The 17,548-nt window shown below is 42.1% G+C and overlaps 3 protein-coding genes across 3 annotated transcripts in view; 2 read left to right on the top strand and 1 right to left on the bottom strand.

Moving 5' to 3' along the window:
- Positions 1-12,556, top strand: part of LOC115457570 (C-type lectin domain family 2 member D-like) — a 29,362-nt gene extending 16,806 nt beyond the window's left edge. The window contains exons 4-6 of the mRNA XM_030187028.1: positions 7,895-8,082; positions 10,152-10,255; positions 12,396-12,556. Of these exons, the coding sequence (XP_030042888.1) occupies positions 7,895-8,082; positions 10,152-10,255; positions 12,396-12,516 (413 nt within the window). The 3' untranslated portion in view covers positions 12,517-12,556. The remainder of the gene's footprint in view (positions 1-7,894; positions 8,083-10,151; positions 10,256-12,395) is intronic.
- The window catches only part of LOC115457558 (killer cell lectin-like receptor subfamily F member 1), a 322,410-nt gene that overhangs the window by 254,803 nt on the left and 50,059 nt on the right, over positions 1-17,548 (top strand). The gene's annotated exons all lie outside the window — the stretch shown is intronic.
- LOC115457560 (killer cell lectin-like receptor subfamily B member 1B allele B) overlaps positions 1-17,548 on the bottom strand; it is a 567,620-nt gene that overhangs the window by 524,212 nt on the left and 25,860 nt on the right. The gene's annotated exons all lie outside the window — the stretch shown is intronic.

Below are 17,548 nucleotides of genomic sequence, written 5' to 3'. Positions count from 1 at the left end.
ATCATTTTATTTTCATTATAGTGTTTGGAATATGTTCACTTTGAGAATCAGGTGCTCAACATTAAAAGTTTATATTTATTTACTTATTTATGGCATTTTATCCCACATTAAACATGAATTAGATTGGAACCTGGGATCATTTAATTTATTTTCCTGGAGAGAGTAATGCATTGCCCCCCCCCGGCTATAGCCAGCTCTGCAATTTTTTTTTTGGGGGGGGGGCGCAGAGGTGGGGGGGGGGGGGGGGCACTGAGGTGGACCGGGGAGAGAGCCTGTTGTTAAAAATTTACCGGCACACCACTGGAAATATGGTAGAATGGACTCAGTGGTAAGAGTGTCCATAAAGGATGCCCAAGTCTTAAGAAATCTATTACGGCATAGTCGACTGCGATGCTCAACAGAGAGACCTTCCATCTGCAACAATTCATGCATGAAGTTGCGCCATTGTGTCAAACATTGGTGCTTCTGGGTGTATCAATTGGGCCATTATACAATATTTCGCTATCAATGAAGTTTTGTGTAAAAAGAGATGACACATATGTACCCCCTGATCTCAGCTATGTTGTCCCAACAGGCATAGTTGAGGAATTGCTTGTCAATTACAGTGCTGCATCCAACTTAAACGTGCCCAAACTGTGTAGCAAAAATGGCTAATTGATACACAACCCCAAACATAATGTTTATAAGAAGCATTGGGGCTGCCACATTTAACACAAGATCCATCTGTAGGGCATCCTATCTTTCAAACCCTAGATGGATGGATGTACATTCTCCAAAGAAATTTATAATGTAGTTCCTATAACTGAATACTGTCCGCCAATTGAGAAACAGTGTGCAAACTACGCAAAAAGTGGTTAATATCCTGATAACCAAAATCTGTTATCCACAAAGCAACTACTCGATGCAACGGGTGAAGGCCTCTAGGTTTTATCAGAGCAGTATAATTTTTTTATTTTTTTATTTTATTTTTGTTACATTTGTACCCCGCGCTTTCCCACTCATGGCAGGCTCAATGCGGCTTCCATGGGGCAATGGAGGGTTAAGTGACTTGCCCAGAGTCACAAGGAGCTGCCTGTGCCTGAAGTGGGAATCCAACTCAGTTCCCCAGGACCAGAGTCCACCACCCTAACCACTAGGCCACTCCTCCACTGATGATGACGTAGGAGCACCTTTGATGGCATTTGGCTGATACCAGCAGTGACAAAGTTGAATTCTGTAAATGCTGCTAGGAAAGATCTCAGTTGAGTTCCTACATTATGCCATAGTTGCAAATAAGAATACCAAGGACACCTTGAAAGATCATAAATCCTTCTAAACTCAGCAGAGGACAGAATACTCAGTTCCGCGTCATCATCTTCATCAGTGACATGCTGAAGTTGTAGTATCCCTTGCTGTATCAGTGACATGCTGAAGTTGTAGTATCCCTTGCTGTTTCCACTTCATAAAGCATGCTGACGACTGTCTAGGGTAAAGGTGGGTCTTTAATTGGAAAAGAAAACTGGATGTCATCTGCGTATATCATAGGCGGTCGGTGGCCCAACTGTTTGGGGAGGCTAAAAGGGGGCGGGGTTATGGGGTGGGGCCAGGGGTGGCGCTTAAATCCATAATTGTCTGATAACACACAGAAAAAATAAATAAATAAAAATAAGTCACAATACCTTTTATTAAATTTAGATATTAGATATGTATCATATGTCAAAGAATAAAGTGGTTGCTCAAAGCATATTCTAACCACAATTGCTCAACTGCAAAACACTATGCACAACTTTGTGCAAAAACACACTCAAAACCTTACTGTACCATAAATATTACACTGGGCAGAACCTAATACACCAATATACCACCCATACGGAAAATGCAGACCGTCAACAATATGAAACAAGGGATCATATCATCACAATTCTTATGTAGAGCCACAAAACACCCTAATTCATGTTTAATGTGGGATAAAATGCCATAAATAAGTAAATAATTAAAATAAAATGATCTTTTCTACCTTTGTAGTCTGGTGACTTTTTCTGATCATGCTGGTCCAATATCAGATTATGTTGCTATCTGTGCTCAGTGCAGATCAGGAAGTCATCCTCCTTAAATATCTCCCTGGCAACCCAGGACACCTCCAGCCAACCCCCCCCCCCCTCCCCAGCTCTCCCAGCAGTAAGATAAACAAACCATAAACCAATTTCTACAATTGGTTACACAAGGCTAGAGGGCTCTCACTGCAGCTCCTGCTGTGAGGAACAATTTAAACCTCTCAGAGCACAGCAGGGGGAGGCTTAGCCTGTCCAAGCCTCTTATACCGGGCGCCTATGGCGTATATCTAATAGTTAAGGCCCAAACAACTTAAAATCTTACAAAGTGGAGTAATTTAAATATTGAACAAAAGAGCAGAGAGTGAAGAACCTTGAAGGGAGTCTAGAGTGAATAGGGGACCAATTAGAACAAGGGATCCCATTCTAATGTGAAACTGATGTATCTTTTTTTTTTTTTTTAAAGAAGTAAACCATTTTAAAACTTGGCCTGTAATTCCTGAAGTTTATAACCTCTTCAAAAGAAGCTGATGGTTGATTGTATCAAAGGCTGCATCGATATCAAGCATCACCATTAAAAACTCAGGCCCTCTATCAAAACCAGATCTGATACAATCCAAAACAGAAATTAACAAAGTTTTAGTATTATATTTAAATCTAAAAGACAAATTGAAGTAGTGAAAAAAAGGTAAAGAAGAAATCAGTGTAAAATTATCTGCAATAGAGGGATTGTAGTCTGACAAAAAGCGGTCGAACCACAGCCTTTTTTAACAAAAAAAGGAACAGCCCCTTCATGAAATGATTTATTTACAATTGATGTAATCACAGGGCTATAGCATTATATAAATGCTTTATTACTGATGTAGCTAACAGATAATATTCAGCCACAGATTTTTTTTCTATTCTTCTTAGGAACCTTCAAATCTCAATTCTTCAATCTTATGAGGATCCTATATATAGTTATACTCCCTCAATTCTATCCAACAACCAGCATTATACTTCTTATATTTCTTTCCGTTTTCGCCTCAGCCGTGCTCATGCCCAACTCTCATGCAAATGTTGGACATGTATTATTGCACCAAATTCTTCATAGGCGATTATTATCGCAATAATTTCAACACCTTTTTCAATATTTTACAAATATTATAATTTCCTCTTTAGAGTACTTATCTTAACAAATAATCGGACCGGGGGGTTCTGAAGTGTCCGACATTTATTTATTTATTTGTTGCATTTGTATCCCACATTTTCCCACCCCACTTTGCAGGGGGAATCCCATGAATAAATATTGCAAGGCTGGCACTAAAAACGGCAAAGGGGGAAATCCTTGACAAAGCCTAGTAGGCAAAACATGCATGTCCAAGAAAGCACAAAGGCAGATGGTCTGCAAACTCCAAGGTGGAAGATAAAAAAGAGCAGATCGTTTAAAAGTAAAACGTAATTTATTTTTAAAAAAAACAATATAGCAATACTTGTATAAATACAAACAGCCCGACACAGGCCGTGTTTCGCCCAACTGGGCTGCTTCAGGGGCTATAAAAAAACATATAAATTATCTGTTATAATATCACACTACATATACAGATAACATATACATATTATGTATACATACATATATGTGCACACACAACAAACATAACATCTATATGAATGTACATACATAAATCTAAAATAATATGTACCAAAACATGCTCTGTATAAACACTTGATGTTTGGGAAATACATAAATAGAAAACATCATCTAAGATTATTAACAAAAACAGAAAGAACAGCTATATCTTGTAATAAAATCTGTATTAAAATTAGTATTAAAATTATGGTAACTCATATGCAGTAACAGATATCTGAACTATAACCATTTAGTGCTTGCCATTAAAAATGCTCTTCCAATACCATACAACTAATAGGGTCTTAAAAAGGAAGAATTACTTACTTGAAGCCAGTACTACGGTATCATATCTCCGAGGTTGCACTAAATGGTTTAAGAAGTACATAAGATGTTTTTATTGATTCCTTTATTAAGAGGTGTATAGAATGACATCATTGATCATCTATAGACGAACGTACATTATTTCCATCCTCTTTCTCATCAGGTCAGCGGTTTATGTTTTGGCATCTCTGATCCAGCTGTTTTTTTCAGATCAAATAAATCTTCAGTATATGTGAGTCTAGAAAATGTTTTTAAATTCAATTTTTCTTATTTACTTTTCATCAGCAGACACTATTCTATTCTTATTCAATATCATTTTAATTTTTTCCTTTTTTCATCTTTTAGTTATTGACAGGAGATTTTCAATTTGCTCCATACATTTGGTAGCAAAGGACTCTTGTATAGGTGGGTGCCTTAGCCTATGCTTGCTTATAGTTCAGATATCTGTTACTGCATATGAGTTACCATAATTTTAATACAGATTTTATTACAAGATATAGCTGTTCTTTCTATTTTTGTTAATAATCTTAGATGATGTTTTCTATTTATGTATTTCCCAAACATCAAGTGTTTATACAGAGCATGTTTTGGTACATATTATTTTAGATTTATGTATGTACATTCATATAGATGTTTGTTGTGTGTGCACATATATGTATTGTAAAGAGGAGGTAGAAAGGTCTAGGGAACAAGAAGAAAAAAGGAGAGAAAGAGACTACAACTCCCAACATGCACCAAAAGAACCCAGTGATAGGAGAGGGTACGTGCATTCCCGAGAGTCACCAGAGGAGGGCTGCAGGGGAATGAGCAAGCCCGAGTCTCCAACCTGGTGGAGGAGGTGGTGGAACAAGTGGGCGGAGAAAGAAAAGATACAAAAGATGAAGAAAAGGGGAGGCAGCTGAGGGAAGGGCGGGGTGAAGAGAATATGGACTGGGCTCCTGAAAAGGGGGAGGAGGAGGCGGAGCCATGCCCTATGGAACTGACTGAACCTGAGAACGCCCTGGAAGAGCCGATGGACTTTTCAGCTCTGGCTCAGCGAAAACCCGAGAGATAGCGGAGGCCAAAGCGGGTCGAGCGGGAGGAGGTCAGGTGAGAGTGCGACTGACCAAGAGGGTGGGACCCTGGGCTTTGTTCCCGCGCAGAGCCAGTGAGAGAAAAAGGGGGGGGGGGGCGACGTGAAGGACGTGTTACTTGTTTGAAAAGCTAAAGAAGGACTAGGTTTCGGCTCATGGTTTTCGTTTTACCAGAGCTACTGACATGTGAGGAGAGAACAGGCCAGAAGTTTACTTTGGGGTTTTTTTTTTTGCTGCAACTCTCCAGGAGAGGGAGAGGGGAAGCCGCTGAGGAATCCGGGACTGGATTATTGACTTTTGTTGCAAATTTCCCCCCCTTTTTAAGAGGTAGAGGGGAAGCAGCTGCCAAAGCTTGGACTGTGTAACTGACTGGCTTGGAAAGAGTAAAAGGGTTGTAGGCTGGAAGTTGCATAAAAAGGTCAGGCCGGAGGAGCGACTCTCCTTCTTTCCCCTGAAAAGTTTTCTTTGTATTTTTGGATTGAACTGTACCTGAATTTGTTCTTGATTTTGGAGCTGCACCGGACGAGCGAAGGAGGAGCAAGCTTACAGTAAGTATACATAATATGTATATGTTATCTGTATATGTAGTGTGATATTATAACAGATAATTTATATGTTTTTTTATAGCCCCTGAAGCAGCCCAGTTGGGCGAAACACGGCCTGTGTCGGGCTGTTTGTATTTATACAAGTATTGCTATATTGTTTTTTTAAAAAATAAATTACGTTTTACTTTTAAACGATCTGCTCTTTTTTATCTTCCACCTTGGAGTTTGCAGACCATCTGCCTTTGTGCTTTCTTGGACCCTCCCTTTTGGGCATTGTCAAGCCTGTCTTTACAGACAGTATGGGTTTTTTTTTATGTCACTTCCTGCAAGTGACCCTGCCCAAGATAGCGGCCTGTAGTGGTGACAGTGGTGTGCATCCAATGGTGGCCGCCATCCTGGAAAAAGGGGAATGGCTATGACATCACTTCCAGTGACATAAAAAAGGGCAGGGTTTGGGGTGGGGTTATCCAAAAGGGGTGGGGCTGTGATGTCACATCCAGTGACATCAAAGGGGCATGGCTTGGGCATGTCCTCGCTTCTTTGGCTGTTGGACCAGAAGTGGGTGTGACCACTTGTCAAAAATATGCAAACTAGCTTTGACAAATGCCGGTGAGATACATTACTTGTGTATATGAGAGGACAATTACAGTTTGTAATAGGTGTTGAACTGTTAGTTATGAAATATTTTGATGACTCATGAACTGAAGCAAAAGTAACCGACAGAGTATTTGAAGTCATAACAAACCCAAGTAGGGAGTAAAGGGGGGATGTAGGGGTTGCCCACTCTTGGATTAGACCAAGGTAAAGTGGCCAAAGACGAGAAAAATAAATAAACCAATAAACTCAGATGATAGGTGAACCAAGTCTAAACTTTGGCCCTACTTAGGCTGTTGGACTAGCTCACTTCCTTCCTCCCTGTTGTGCCTTTTGTCTGTTTTTCTTTATTCCTCTCAATTTATTATAAGTTACAATTGTAATTTAGGCCTCCTTATACAGTCTCCCATTCTCCTGTTCCACACATGATTTTATTCTGAACCATTTAGATACTATTCTTATATGTCATATATCAAGTAAAGTTGAAATGTGAAGTGCTTAAAGATGTTAAGATCCTTCTAAATAATCACTCAGACTCTGCCACCTCAGCCAATAATATGATGTAGAACTAGACAGTAATTCTTAATATTTATGTTTCATTGAATAAGTCAGATTCTACAAACCAGGTCCCTCTAACTCATAGGACTGTGGTTTCCCAACCTGGTCCTGGAGGCACCCTAGGCAGTCATGAGAGAGATTTGCATTCTGTGGAGGCAGTACATGCAAATCTCTCTCATGAATATTCATTGTGGATATCCTGAAAACCTGACTGGCTGGAAGGCCACCAGGACCAGGTTGGGGAACCACTGCCATAGGACATCAGCTTCCTGATTTACCCCAAGATAAAAAATAACAGGAGCTTTCTTGCATATTTTAGTCTGCTATTGAGACAGACACAGGGAAGCCACTTGCCCTGGGATTGGTAGCATGGAATGTTGCTGTTCTTGGGGATTCCGGAATCTTGCTACTCTTTAGAAATCTGCATGGAATCTTGTTACTCTTTGGGGTTTTGGAATGTTGCTACTGTTTGGGTTTCTGCCAGGTACAATGTTGCTACTCTTTGAGGTTCTGCATGGAATCTTTTATTCTTTGGAGTTCTGGAATCTTGTTACTGTTTGAGATTCTGGAATATTGCTACTATTTGGGCTTTTGTCAGGTACTTGTGGCCTGGCTTGGCCACTGTTAGAAGCAGGATAATGGGCTGGATGGACGTTTGATCTAGTATAGCTATTCTTATGTTCTTATATTAATCTTTCATTAATAGTCAATACAAGATGGAGGGACCATGTTTATTAAATTGATTGTGTTCCAAAATATAAGGGATTGTTCGCTGAGGGGCTGATGACAGTGAAGTGCAGTACCATTAACAGCAGCAACCACAGTCTGCGTACAGGTGAATCGGGTATAAGAACATAAGCATTGCCGTATTAGGACAGACTGAAGGTCCATCAAGCCCAGTATCCTGTTTCTAATAGTGAACAACCCAGGTCACAAGTACCTGGCAAAATCCCAAATGAGAAAAACAGATTTTATGTTGCTTATCCTAGAAATAAGCAGTGGATTATCCCAAGTCCATCTTAATAATGGACTTTAGGGTTAACAGCAGTCCAGCATCCAGGGATGGGCACAGAGGTCCAGATCCTGTCACCTGTTCCCTCACATGTTTGTTATAAGAAACATCACTCAATGCCTGATACAAAGACTGTTTCTTTTCAGTTATAGGTAATCAAAATAAAGGTTCAGGAGGTGGCCCAGACTCTTCTGTTCCTGACCCTTGTGGAGAAGGCTGGATCTGGTATGCAGGGAAATGCTATTTTTTCTCAGAGAACAGCAGCGATTGGGACAAGGCCCAGAGCTTCTGCAGATCTCACAATGCCTCCCTGGCTCACTTTGAGAGGAAGCAAGAACTGGTGAGTGTGATGGATTCCACACCAGCCTGACAAAGTGTATTTATCTGTGGGGTCATGGTAGTGGTCTTTGTTGTTAGTAATTCATGTCTTTTGGATGATAATGTGTGTGTGGGGGGGGGAGGGGGGAGGGTTGTAGTGCTTTATCGCAAGGAAGGGAGAGATGGCCAGCGAAGTGTATGGATAGAAGCTGAAGAAGGAGGCGGACCATGCATGATGCCTCTGTGCCAGATGGGGAGAAAAGAGGTTGTGTGTGGTAGGAATCATGTAGAGAGGCGGGGGGGGGGGGGGGGGGGGGGGGGGCTGTGTCATGAAAGTTGAATGAAAAAGGCCGTGCACGGTTCCCTGACCATGATGGGAACTGTACAGAACAGAGTGTGAAGTGAGGCTATGTATTATGACTTCCTGATGAGAGCCAGAAGGGTTGCAAGTACAGAGAGAAACCATGTAGAACTGAATGAACAAAGTAAATTGCTTCTCTTCAGTTTAGGGAGGTACAAATGAGCCTTTAATTTTAGAGCCCCAGTTGCATGGGAGCAGTGTTCTCTCTAGGGTGCATGGTAGTCCTCCACTCGTATTCCTATTATCACTACTACTACTACTAATAGCGTTTGTATAGCGTTACCAGATGCACGCAGCGCTGAACATTTGACATAAAGAGACAGTCCCTGCTCAAAGAGCTTACAATCTAGGTAGAACAGACAGACAAGACATTAACGGGCAAGGGAATTAATGGGGGGAGAGGAGAATGAGTAGCGGTTAGGAGCCAAAGGCAGAAGTGAAAAGGTGGGATTTCAGCATAGATTTAAAAACAGGTAGAGAAGGAGCTAGACGTATGGGTTCAGGAAGACGGTTCCAAGCATAGATAAAAGGAACGAAGTCTGGAGTTAGCGGTGGAGGAGAAGGGGGACGATAAGGGAGATTTGTTCAGAGAGCGGAGTTCACGGGGAGAAATGAGAGAGGAGAGGTAATGAGGGGTCATGGAGTGGATGCATTTAAAGGTCAGTAAGAGGAGTTTGAACTGTATACGGAAGCGGACAGGGAGCCAGTGAAGTGACTTGAGGAGTGGGCTAGTGGGCATAACGATTCTGGCGGAAAATAAGTCGAGCTGCAGAATTTTGGACAGATTGGAGAGGAGAAAGATGATTGAGCGGAAGACCAGTGAGAAGTAAATTGCAATAGTCCAAGTGAGAAGTAACAAGGGTGTGAATAAGGGTTTTGGTGGCGTGTTCAGAATGGAAGGGGCGAATTTTGCTAATGTTGAAGATAAAGAAGCAACAGGTTTTGGCGATTTGTTGAATATGATCAGAGAAGGAGAGAGAGGAATCGAAGATGACTCCAAGGTTACAAGCTGAGGAGACAGGGAGGATATGAGAGCCATTAACAGAGATAGAGAAAGGGGGGACATGGGGAGGTGGGGTTGGGGGGAAAAATGAGAAGTTCGGTTTTAACCATGTTTAATTTGAGATGGCGTTGACACATCCAGACAGCAATGTCAGACAAGCAGGCAGAGATTTTTTTCTTGGATTAAGGTTGAGATTTCAGGGGTGGAGATCTAGATCTGAGAGTCATCAGCGTAAAGATGGTAGTGAAAGCCATGGGAAGAGATTAGGGCACCGAGAGAAGAGGTATAGATGGAGAAAAGGAGTGGGCCAAGGACAGAACCCTGAGGCACACCAACTGAAAGCGGGAGGGAAGTTGAAGAGGATCCACCATAGTGAACACTGAAAGTACGGCGTGAGAGGTATGAAGAGAACCAGGAAAGAACAGGGCCCTGGAATCCAAGCGAGGACAGCGTATCAAGGAGTAAGGTGTGGTCAACAGTGTCGAATGCAGTGGATAAGTCAAAAAGGATGAGGATGGAATAGAGACCTCTGGATTTAGCTAGAAGCAGATCATTATCAGGGGTGAAATGATCCTTCTAAGTTATGCGTTCAGTGCCACAATTTCAGTTACAAGGGGCAGACTCATCCTTTGGGAGTCCTGCAGAACCTCCCTGCTTGTTTCAGTTGCAGACTTGCAGGCAATAATGAAGAGATGGTCTGACACATGCGTTTATTATTTTCTTAAAGGCTTTTGCGATGCGCTATAAAGGTCGCTTAGATCACTGGATTGGTCTGAGAAGAGAAGAACATGGGCAGTTGTGGAAGTGGACAGATGAGTCTGAATTGAAACTGTAAGTCTTCAACTTTATTCTGTGTAATTCACATTTATTCTCAAAGCACAGTAATGATGCTGTTTACTAAATAATGACTCTTGTATGAAGCCTCAGTAATTGGGAAAATTGTTTTAAGATGGGGGACTGTGTTTTATTAGCAAGGAGGGAAGTGAGCTGTGAACTGCGATAAACTTGTATTCTGACTGCCCTGTCTTGTCTCATAATAGTTTTCCCTGACTGTCCTTACCTTCACTCTTTTGGAAAGAGTAATGATAAACTTTGTTTTGTATTCCCCCCCCCCCCCCCCCCCCCCCACCAATATACATTTTAGAATTTTTTTCCAACTCAAGCACCATGTTATAAAGAAATTACACAGGAAGGTTCTAGACTGTCTGAAGACAAAAATATTTTCCTCCTCTCCCCCCTCCCCCCCCCCAAAATGCACCAAATTTGACATCTGGGGAAAAGAAATTGGGAAAAGACATAGGGCCCGATGATCAAAACTATTTAACCAGCCAGGAACAGCTAGTGGCTGGTTGAATAGCATTTTAGAGCTAAAGCAGATCATAACGATCATCATTTTAGACAGTAGATAGATCACGGTGGTAATTGTGCCTTTTGTCCAATTATGGATGAAACATCGGTATTTACCAATCCCATTAACCAGAGAAAGTATACACTCAGGACAACTGTTTTAGTGGACATTATTATAGAATACACCAGTCTGCACCTAATTTAGGTGTCAACAGTTACGGCAACTGCCTGCAACTCGATTTAGTCTTGTGGATGGGCACTCGGTGTATTCTATTATCAGTGCAATAATTTAGGCTTTTTCTATAAAGTATACATAGATTTAGGCATACCTTACATATGCCTAGATGTATTTTTTTCCGTGCAGAGTTTTCAGGCACCATTTATAGAAGAATCTAGTCCTAATCTCTTAACCAGTTAGCTCTGAATATCAGCTTAACCAGTAAATTGCCCCTGGCATTAAATACTGATATTTTGACTGTGGCAGACAGCAAAAGCTTTGCCTGCTGCCAGCTGAATATTGGGGGAGATAGAGTTCAAGAACGGGTTGCTTGGACCTGGATTTTGGGGAAAATAAATTCCCTTTAAATCTGTCCCAATACATTTGAAAACCCACTGGCCTATGCAGTGAGCCCATCCATACCATCCCTCTCCCTTTGCTTGTCCTATACTTTCTTGAGTTCAGATACAGTCTTCATTTCCACCGGGAGGCCGTTCCATGAATCCGCCACCCTTTCCATGAAGAAGTATTTCCTCGGGTTACTCCTGAATCTATCCCCTTTGCCCCTTCAGAGCTTCCTATTACTTATGCCTCAAAGGTATTTAAACTTCTCTATCATATCTCCCCTCTCCTGCCCCAGATAATACATATTGAGATCTTTAAGTCTGTCCCCATACGCTTTATGATGAAGACCACCGATCATTTTAGTAGCCACCCTCTGAGTCAACTCCATCCTGTTTATATCTTTTTGAAGGTGCATCTCCAGAATTGGACACAATATTCTACATGAGGTCTCACCAGACTCTTATATAGGGGCATCATCACCTGCTTTTTCCTACTGGCCAGTCCTCTACCTGTTCAAGCACCTTAAGATCGTCACATACGATCACACCCAAGTCCCGCTCCTCTTTCATGCACAAAAGTTCTCCTTTGCGGGGTTTTTTTTAGCTCAAATGCATGACTCTGCATTTATTTATTTATTTATTTATTTTTGCATTAAACATTAGCTGACACGTTCTGGACCACTCCTCAACTTTCATGTCTGAAATGTGAGCCTCCAACTTAAAAGTAGAATCTAGTGAAATGTCCAGATTTTGAATGTTAGATGCTGTCCCCAGTACTTTAAAAACTATCATTGCATCTGTATTTCTCTTGCATCATTGTCGGCAACAGTGTACCATGCAGGTGTATTATAATAGAAGAAAGTTTGAGAACCACTGTTCTATGATTTGATTGATCAGCCATTTTTACCTGAGAAGAAAATGTAAGATAGCTCTTGTTTTCCATGTTTTTACATTTGCAGTTTTTAGTTTCCTTTTCATTCTTAGCACACAGTATATCTCATTGTTTGTAAAACATGTTAAATGCTCTCCCTTGCAGTGATTTTTCTGTCTGTGTTCATTGCAGGCTTGACATCCCTTTGCAGGAATCAGGTTGTGTCTACCTGAATGAGGTCAGCCCCAAGGTTGCCAGCTGCACTATGAACAGAAACTGGGTGTGCACCAAGCCTGGACGCTCAAATTTATAGGAGGAGCATGGAAGGTACTTTACAAACAAATTAGCAGCTGCCTTTGTTTCCCTGCTGGGTACCTCTGGAGTGAGTGTCACAGAGTACCTTATGCTTTCAGTTTCAAATTAAAAGGGCTGCGCTGCACTGATGAGACCCAACAGGTCGAAATGTGTTTTGGTACATCTTCCTCCTTCACAGACAGACATTTCAGGATGGTTCTGTGCTACTGCATACAGAAAATTGTACATAAGTAATGCCACACTGGGAAAAGACCAAAGGTCCATCGAGCCCAGCATCCTGTCCACGACAGTGGCCAATCCAGGCCAAGGGCACCTGGCGAGCTTCCCAAACTTACAAACATTCTATACATGTTATTCCTGGAATTGTGGATTTTTCCCAAGTCCATTTAGTAGCGGTTTACGGACTTGTCGTTTAGGAAACCGTCTAACCCCTCTTTAAACTCTGCCAAGCTAACCGCCTTCACCACGTTCTCCGGCAACGAATTCCAGAGTTTAATTCGTAGATTTATTTATTTATTTTCCACATTTACAACAAAGCAGGGAAGAATAAAAATACATACGTCAGTCGAGGACAGCCATATGCTGCCATCAGTACTTCTAACTTTGCATAAGGATAGCATCAAACACCAGCAAAGGCCCTCCACAAAGAAATATTTGCACATAGCCATAGCAAATCCGTTCCTGTCTTTCTTAGGGAAGTTAGTTACAAGTTCATGAATGAAATGGAGGCAGTGACAGAAATTTAAGTTAAGAGACCCCAAGCAACAAATTCTGAATCAGACCCCAAAGGATGAGGTGTCTGTTTCAGAAGATCCAGGAGCAGCTGCAAGTGGGCCCTGGGCACTGCATGGCTGCGTGAGCAGAATGTATGCATCAACCTCTTCAGACTGACCTAGGTATCTGGAAGTTCTGCCTGTAGCTGTAAATGGTTCACATGGCTAATAGAAACAGAGAAAATAAAGGCAGATGAAGACCATATCACCTGTCCAGGCTGCCCATTCATGCCACCTACTCTCCCTTAGAGATCCATTGTACTTGTTCCAGGCTTTCTTGAATTAAGATACAGTCTTCATTTCTACCACCTCCACTGGGAGGCCATTCCATGCATCCACCACCCTTTCCATGGAAAAGTATTTCCTCAGTATTTCCTTTCACCTTCATCCTATGCCCCCTCGTTCCAGAGCTTCCTTAAACAGACTTGCTTCTTGTTCATTTATGCCATGTAGGCATTTAAATATCTCTATCATATACATACTGAGATCTTTAAGTCTGTCCCCATATGCTTTGACAAACACCACTGGCCATTTAGTAGCTACCCACGGGACCAACTCCATCCTGTTTGTATCTTTTTGAAGGTGGGGTTTACATAATTGTGCACAATATTCTAAATGAGCTCTCATCAAAGTTTTATACAGGGGCATCATCACCTCCCTTTTTCCTACTGGTCATTCCTCTCCCTATGGATCCAAGCATCCTTCCAGCTTCCGCCATCACCTTTTCTACCTGTTTGGCCACCTTAAGATCATTCTGATTCTGACTCCTCTCAGTATGCACTTCAGAGCGAGGTCTCATCTTACATTGGGTCATCAGATGCCTCCAGGCTGCCACTGCTTCTGTGAGTTGAGTGCAGCCCAAGAAAAGCAGAACAGATTCCTATGAAAAGCAAGGGAAGCTAAAGCTGCTGTAATGTTATTGTCCAAAATGGTTGTTTGCAAAGTGCCTTTTATGCTTTTCTTATATATTATAATTTCACTGTTATCATAATCATATGCCTGGTGTACAGCGCTGCGTACATCTAGTAGTGCTATAGAAATGATTAGTAGTAAGCTTCCTGAGCTGGTACATGAAGCGCCATCTCTGGCCATCTTGAAATCTAAGCTAAAAGCCCATCTGTTTTATGCTGCTTTTGACTCCTAACCCTTATTCACTTGTTCAGAACCCTTATTTTATCATCCTCACTTTAATATTCCCTTGTCTCTTGTTTGTCCTGTTTGTCTGTCCTAATCAGATTGTAAGCTCTGTCGAGCAGGGACTGTCTCTTCATGTTCTAGTGTACAGCGCAGCATACGTCTAGTAGCGCTACAGAAATGATAAGTAGTAGTAGTCGTCTTTGGGATTCCGGAATCTTGCTACTCTGAGATTCTGCACAGAATCTTGCTACTCTTTGGGATTCCGGAATCTTGCTACTCTTTGCCCTTATCCCTTATTTGTCCTGTTTGTCTGTCCTAATTAGATTGTAAGCTCTGTCGAGCAGGGACTGTCTCTTCATGTTCAAGTGTACAGCGCTGCGCACGTCTAGTAGCGCTATAGAAATGATAAGTAGTAATAGTATTCTTCAAACAGCAACAGAAGGGACATCGATCCAACGTAAATCCCCACATCCAACAACACAGCTCAACCAATGATCGTACTGGACAATATACAATCTTCATTCTAGTCATCCTTCATGGTGCCTGACACACACCTACCTCATTTGACCACAATACAACCTTGTATTTGTTATCAGCCGACTGGCGAACGCCTTTACGGTACTATGTAAGCCACATTGAGCCTGCAAATAGGTGGGAAAATGTGGGGTACAAATGTAACAAATAAATTACTACTATTTATTTATTTACTTTGTCTTTGAGATTCCGGAATCTTGCTACTTTCTTGGATTCTGCACAGAATCTTGTTACTCTTTGGGATTCTGGAATCTTGCTACCCTTTGTCTTTATCCCTTATTTGCCTTGTTTGTCTGTCCTAATTAGATTGTAAGCTCTGTCGAGCAAGGACTGTCTCTTCATGTTCAAGTGTACAGCGCTGCGTAAGTCTAGTAGCACAATAGAAATGATAAGTAGTAGTAGTAGCAATTCCAGGGAATTTGCGATTTTTTGGCCGTTTTAAAAAGGAGCTCCGAAGGCGTTTCCAGACCGTTTTGGAAAGTGGAGGTGGTGGTCATCACGTAAGGGGACCAAGGTAAGAAGCCCCTTGGACTTGGATTATTTTAATTTTAATTTTAAATTGTAGTTTTTAAAATTCCGTTGGTTATATGTGATAGAGGGGAATTTTAGGGAAAGTTTATTAATTATTTAATTGACTTTATTGAGGAAAACGTGGCGTTTATGGGAAATGGCGTATATTTAAAATTGCAGGGGTGCCTAGAGATATGTGCTACAGTAGTTCAGCAAGTGAGGACTGTGTACTATGGTTGCCAAAATATTTGAAAAATGTTCCCTTTTCTATTAAAGTCCATGGGATTTCAAGTTTTCAAAATGGAGCTGGCACTAAAAGATTCTAAGTTCCATGTCCACAGTGATGTTTTGGGGTTTTTGATTGGCCCGAGAGGGGCAGATGATGTTACTAAATTCCTGTTTCCACATGACTACAGCCTGGGCATGGTTGCCAGGTGGGCAGTTTTCCGCGACCCGCTGCGGGAAAATTTTCTCCGCTGCGGGTCACGGTATTTTGAGATCTTTTGGGGGGTTTTGGGCTGTTTTTTAAGTGGTTTTTCGGGCTGCGGGGGGCGGAGCTAACAACATTTTGGGTGGGGTTTGGTGATGTTTTGGGTGGGTTGATGTGGGCGGGGTTTATGACGGAGGGGTGGGGCTTATGACGGAGGAGGCAGGGCTGATGACGGCGGGGTGGGGCTGATGACGGCAGGGGCGGGGTGTGAAGTTTTTGGGCGGTTTTCGGGGACTGGGACCTGGCAACACTGAGCCTGGGTGAGGAGGAGAAAAGTTCAGTTAGGAATTTGCACTGCCAAGGGGAGGGTGTTTTCAGGGTGTGCTCTCCAGTTGGATTAAATAAAAGTGTAGGAGTGAGCGAGTGGACACTGTTTATGACCTGCTGCAATCACTGTACCGACTGGACTGCCTCAAGCTCTGTGCATACTATCTATGGACTTTGCCTTCTTTGTGACATATTCTATACTTGAATATTTACTGAACATTTACATCTTCTTATATTGTGCCTTAACCACAGCTCCTGCCAGCTAGAGAAATAACTGTCTGAGTCAGGATGCAGGTGCATTAGATAAACAGCTTGTAACATTTAGTTGCCAAGGCTTGCACACAGAATTCAGCCTGCACGTAGACGCTACATGCTTGGGAGGGTGTTGCCTCCCCCATCCTGTGTCTCTGAGCCTAACGAGTCTTATCTCCTCTGTGAAAGAAGCACTGTGTGATTATGTGTATGTGTGCAGAACAAGATGATAAGTTTTGTTTCCTTTGCCAGTATCATTTCAGTGTTATGACGTGTGTATGTACTGTAAGAACTACAAGAACTACAAATGTTTACTGCGCATGTGTAATTATGACGTATAAGGGGCCTAATGCGCAGGCCCAGCAGGGAGGTATAAATGTGAGTGTCAGATGATTTCTGACACACAGTATCCTGAGACTGAACTCAGTGCTGTTCATTGCTAGCAATAAAGCTGCCTTGTCTTCGGAACCATTTGCCTCATGTCTCCTGATTTACTTAGCTAAGGATCCTGTTACAAAAGGGCCTGGAGAATATTGGGGAAGGCCAAGTTGGAGCTTGGATTATTTTGGAGGAAAGCTAATGAGATTGGGTAACCTGATTGATAGGGTGTTTGATAGAAAAGGCTGATTTTAATTTAAAAAAGTAGTAAAGCCTTTTATTTTAAAGAAGAGTCAAAGGTGACTAATAAAACATCTTCTGAGGTTTAGGCTCTCAGGAGAAGAGGTGGTTTGGGGAATAGGCTCAGAGCTTAAAGGTTCAGACCTGAAGGCCATATATTGTCACGTCTGTGGCCGTGACCACCCTCAGCCTTACCTTCTTTTGGGGGGTCAGCAGCTCTGCTGGCTTCTGTCTGTCTTTGTGTTAGAGTTGTCTCTGGCGTGTGCTGATTACTCCACTAGACCTCACCTGTGTGGGCTATGCCTCGCTAGGGAGCCAGCATCTAAGATGGCTTCCACTTGTTCTGTTCCAACTTCCAAGATGGCTCCTGTATGCCCTTCCTGTGTGCTCCCTTCCTATGTGTGTCAAGCTCTCTCTGGTATCAGGGTGTTTCCTGCTTCTGTCCTGCT

The sequence above is a fragment of the Microcaecilia unicolor genome, chromosome 14 (assembly GCF_901765095.1).
Source record: "Microcaecilia unicolor chromosome 14, aMicUni1.1, whole genome shotgun sequence".
In the NCBI taxonomy this organism is placed as follows: Eukaryota; Metazoa; Chordata; class Amphibia; order Gymnophiona; family Siphonopidae; genus Microcaecilia; species Microcaecilia unicolor.
Note: the sequence above shows the minus strand (reverse complement) of the source record. Positions and strands in the feature narration are given on the sequence as shown.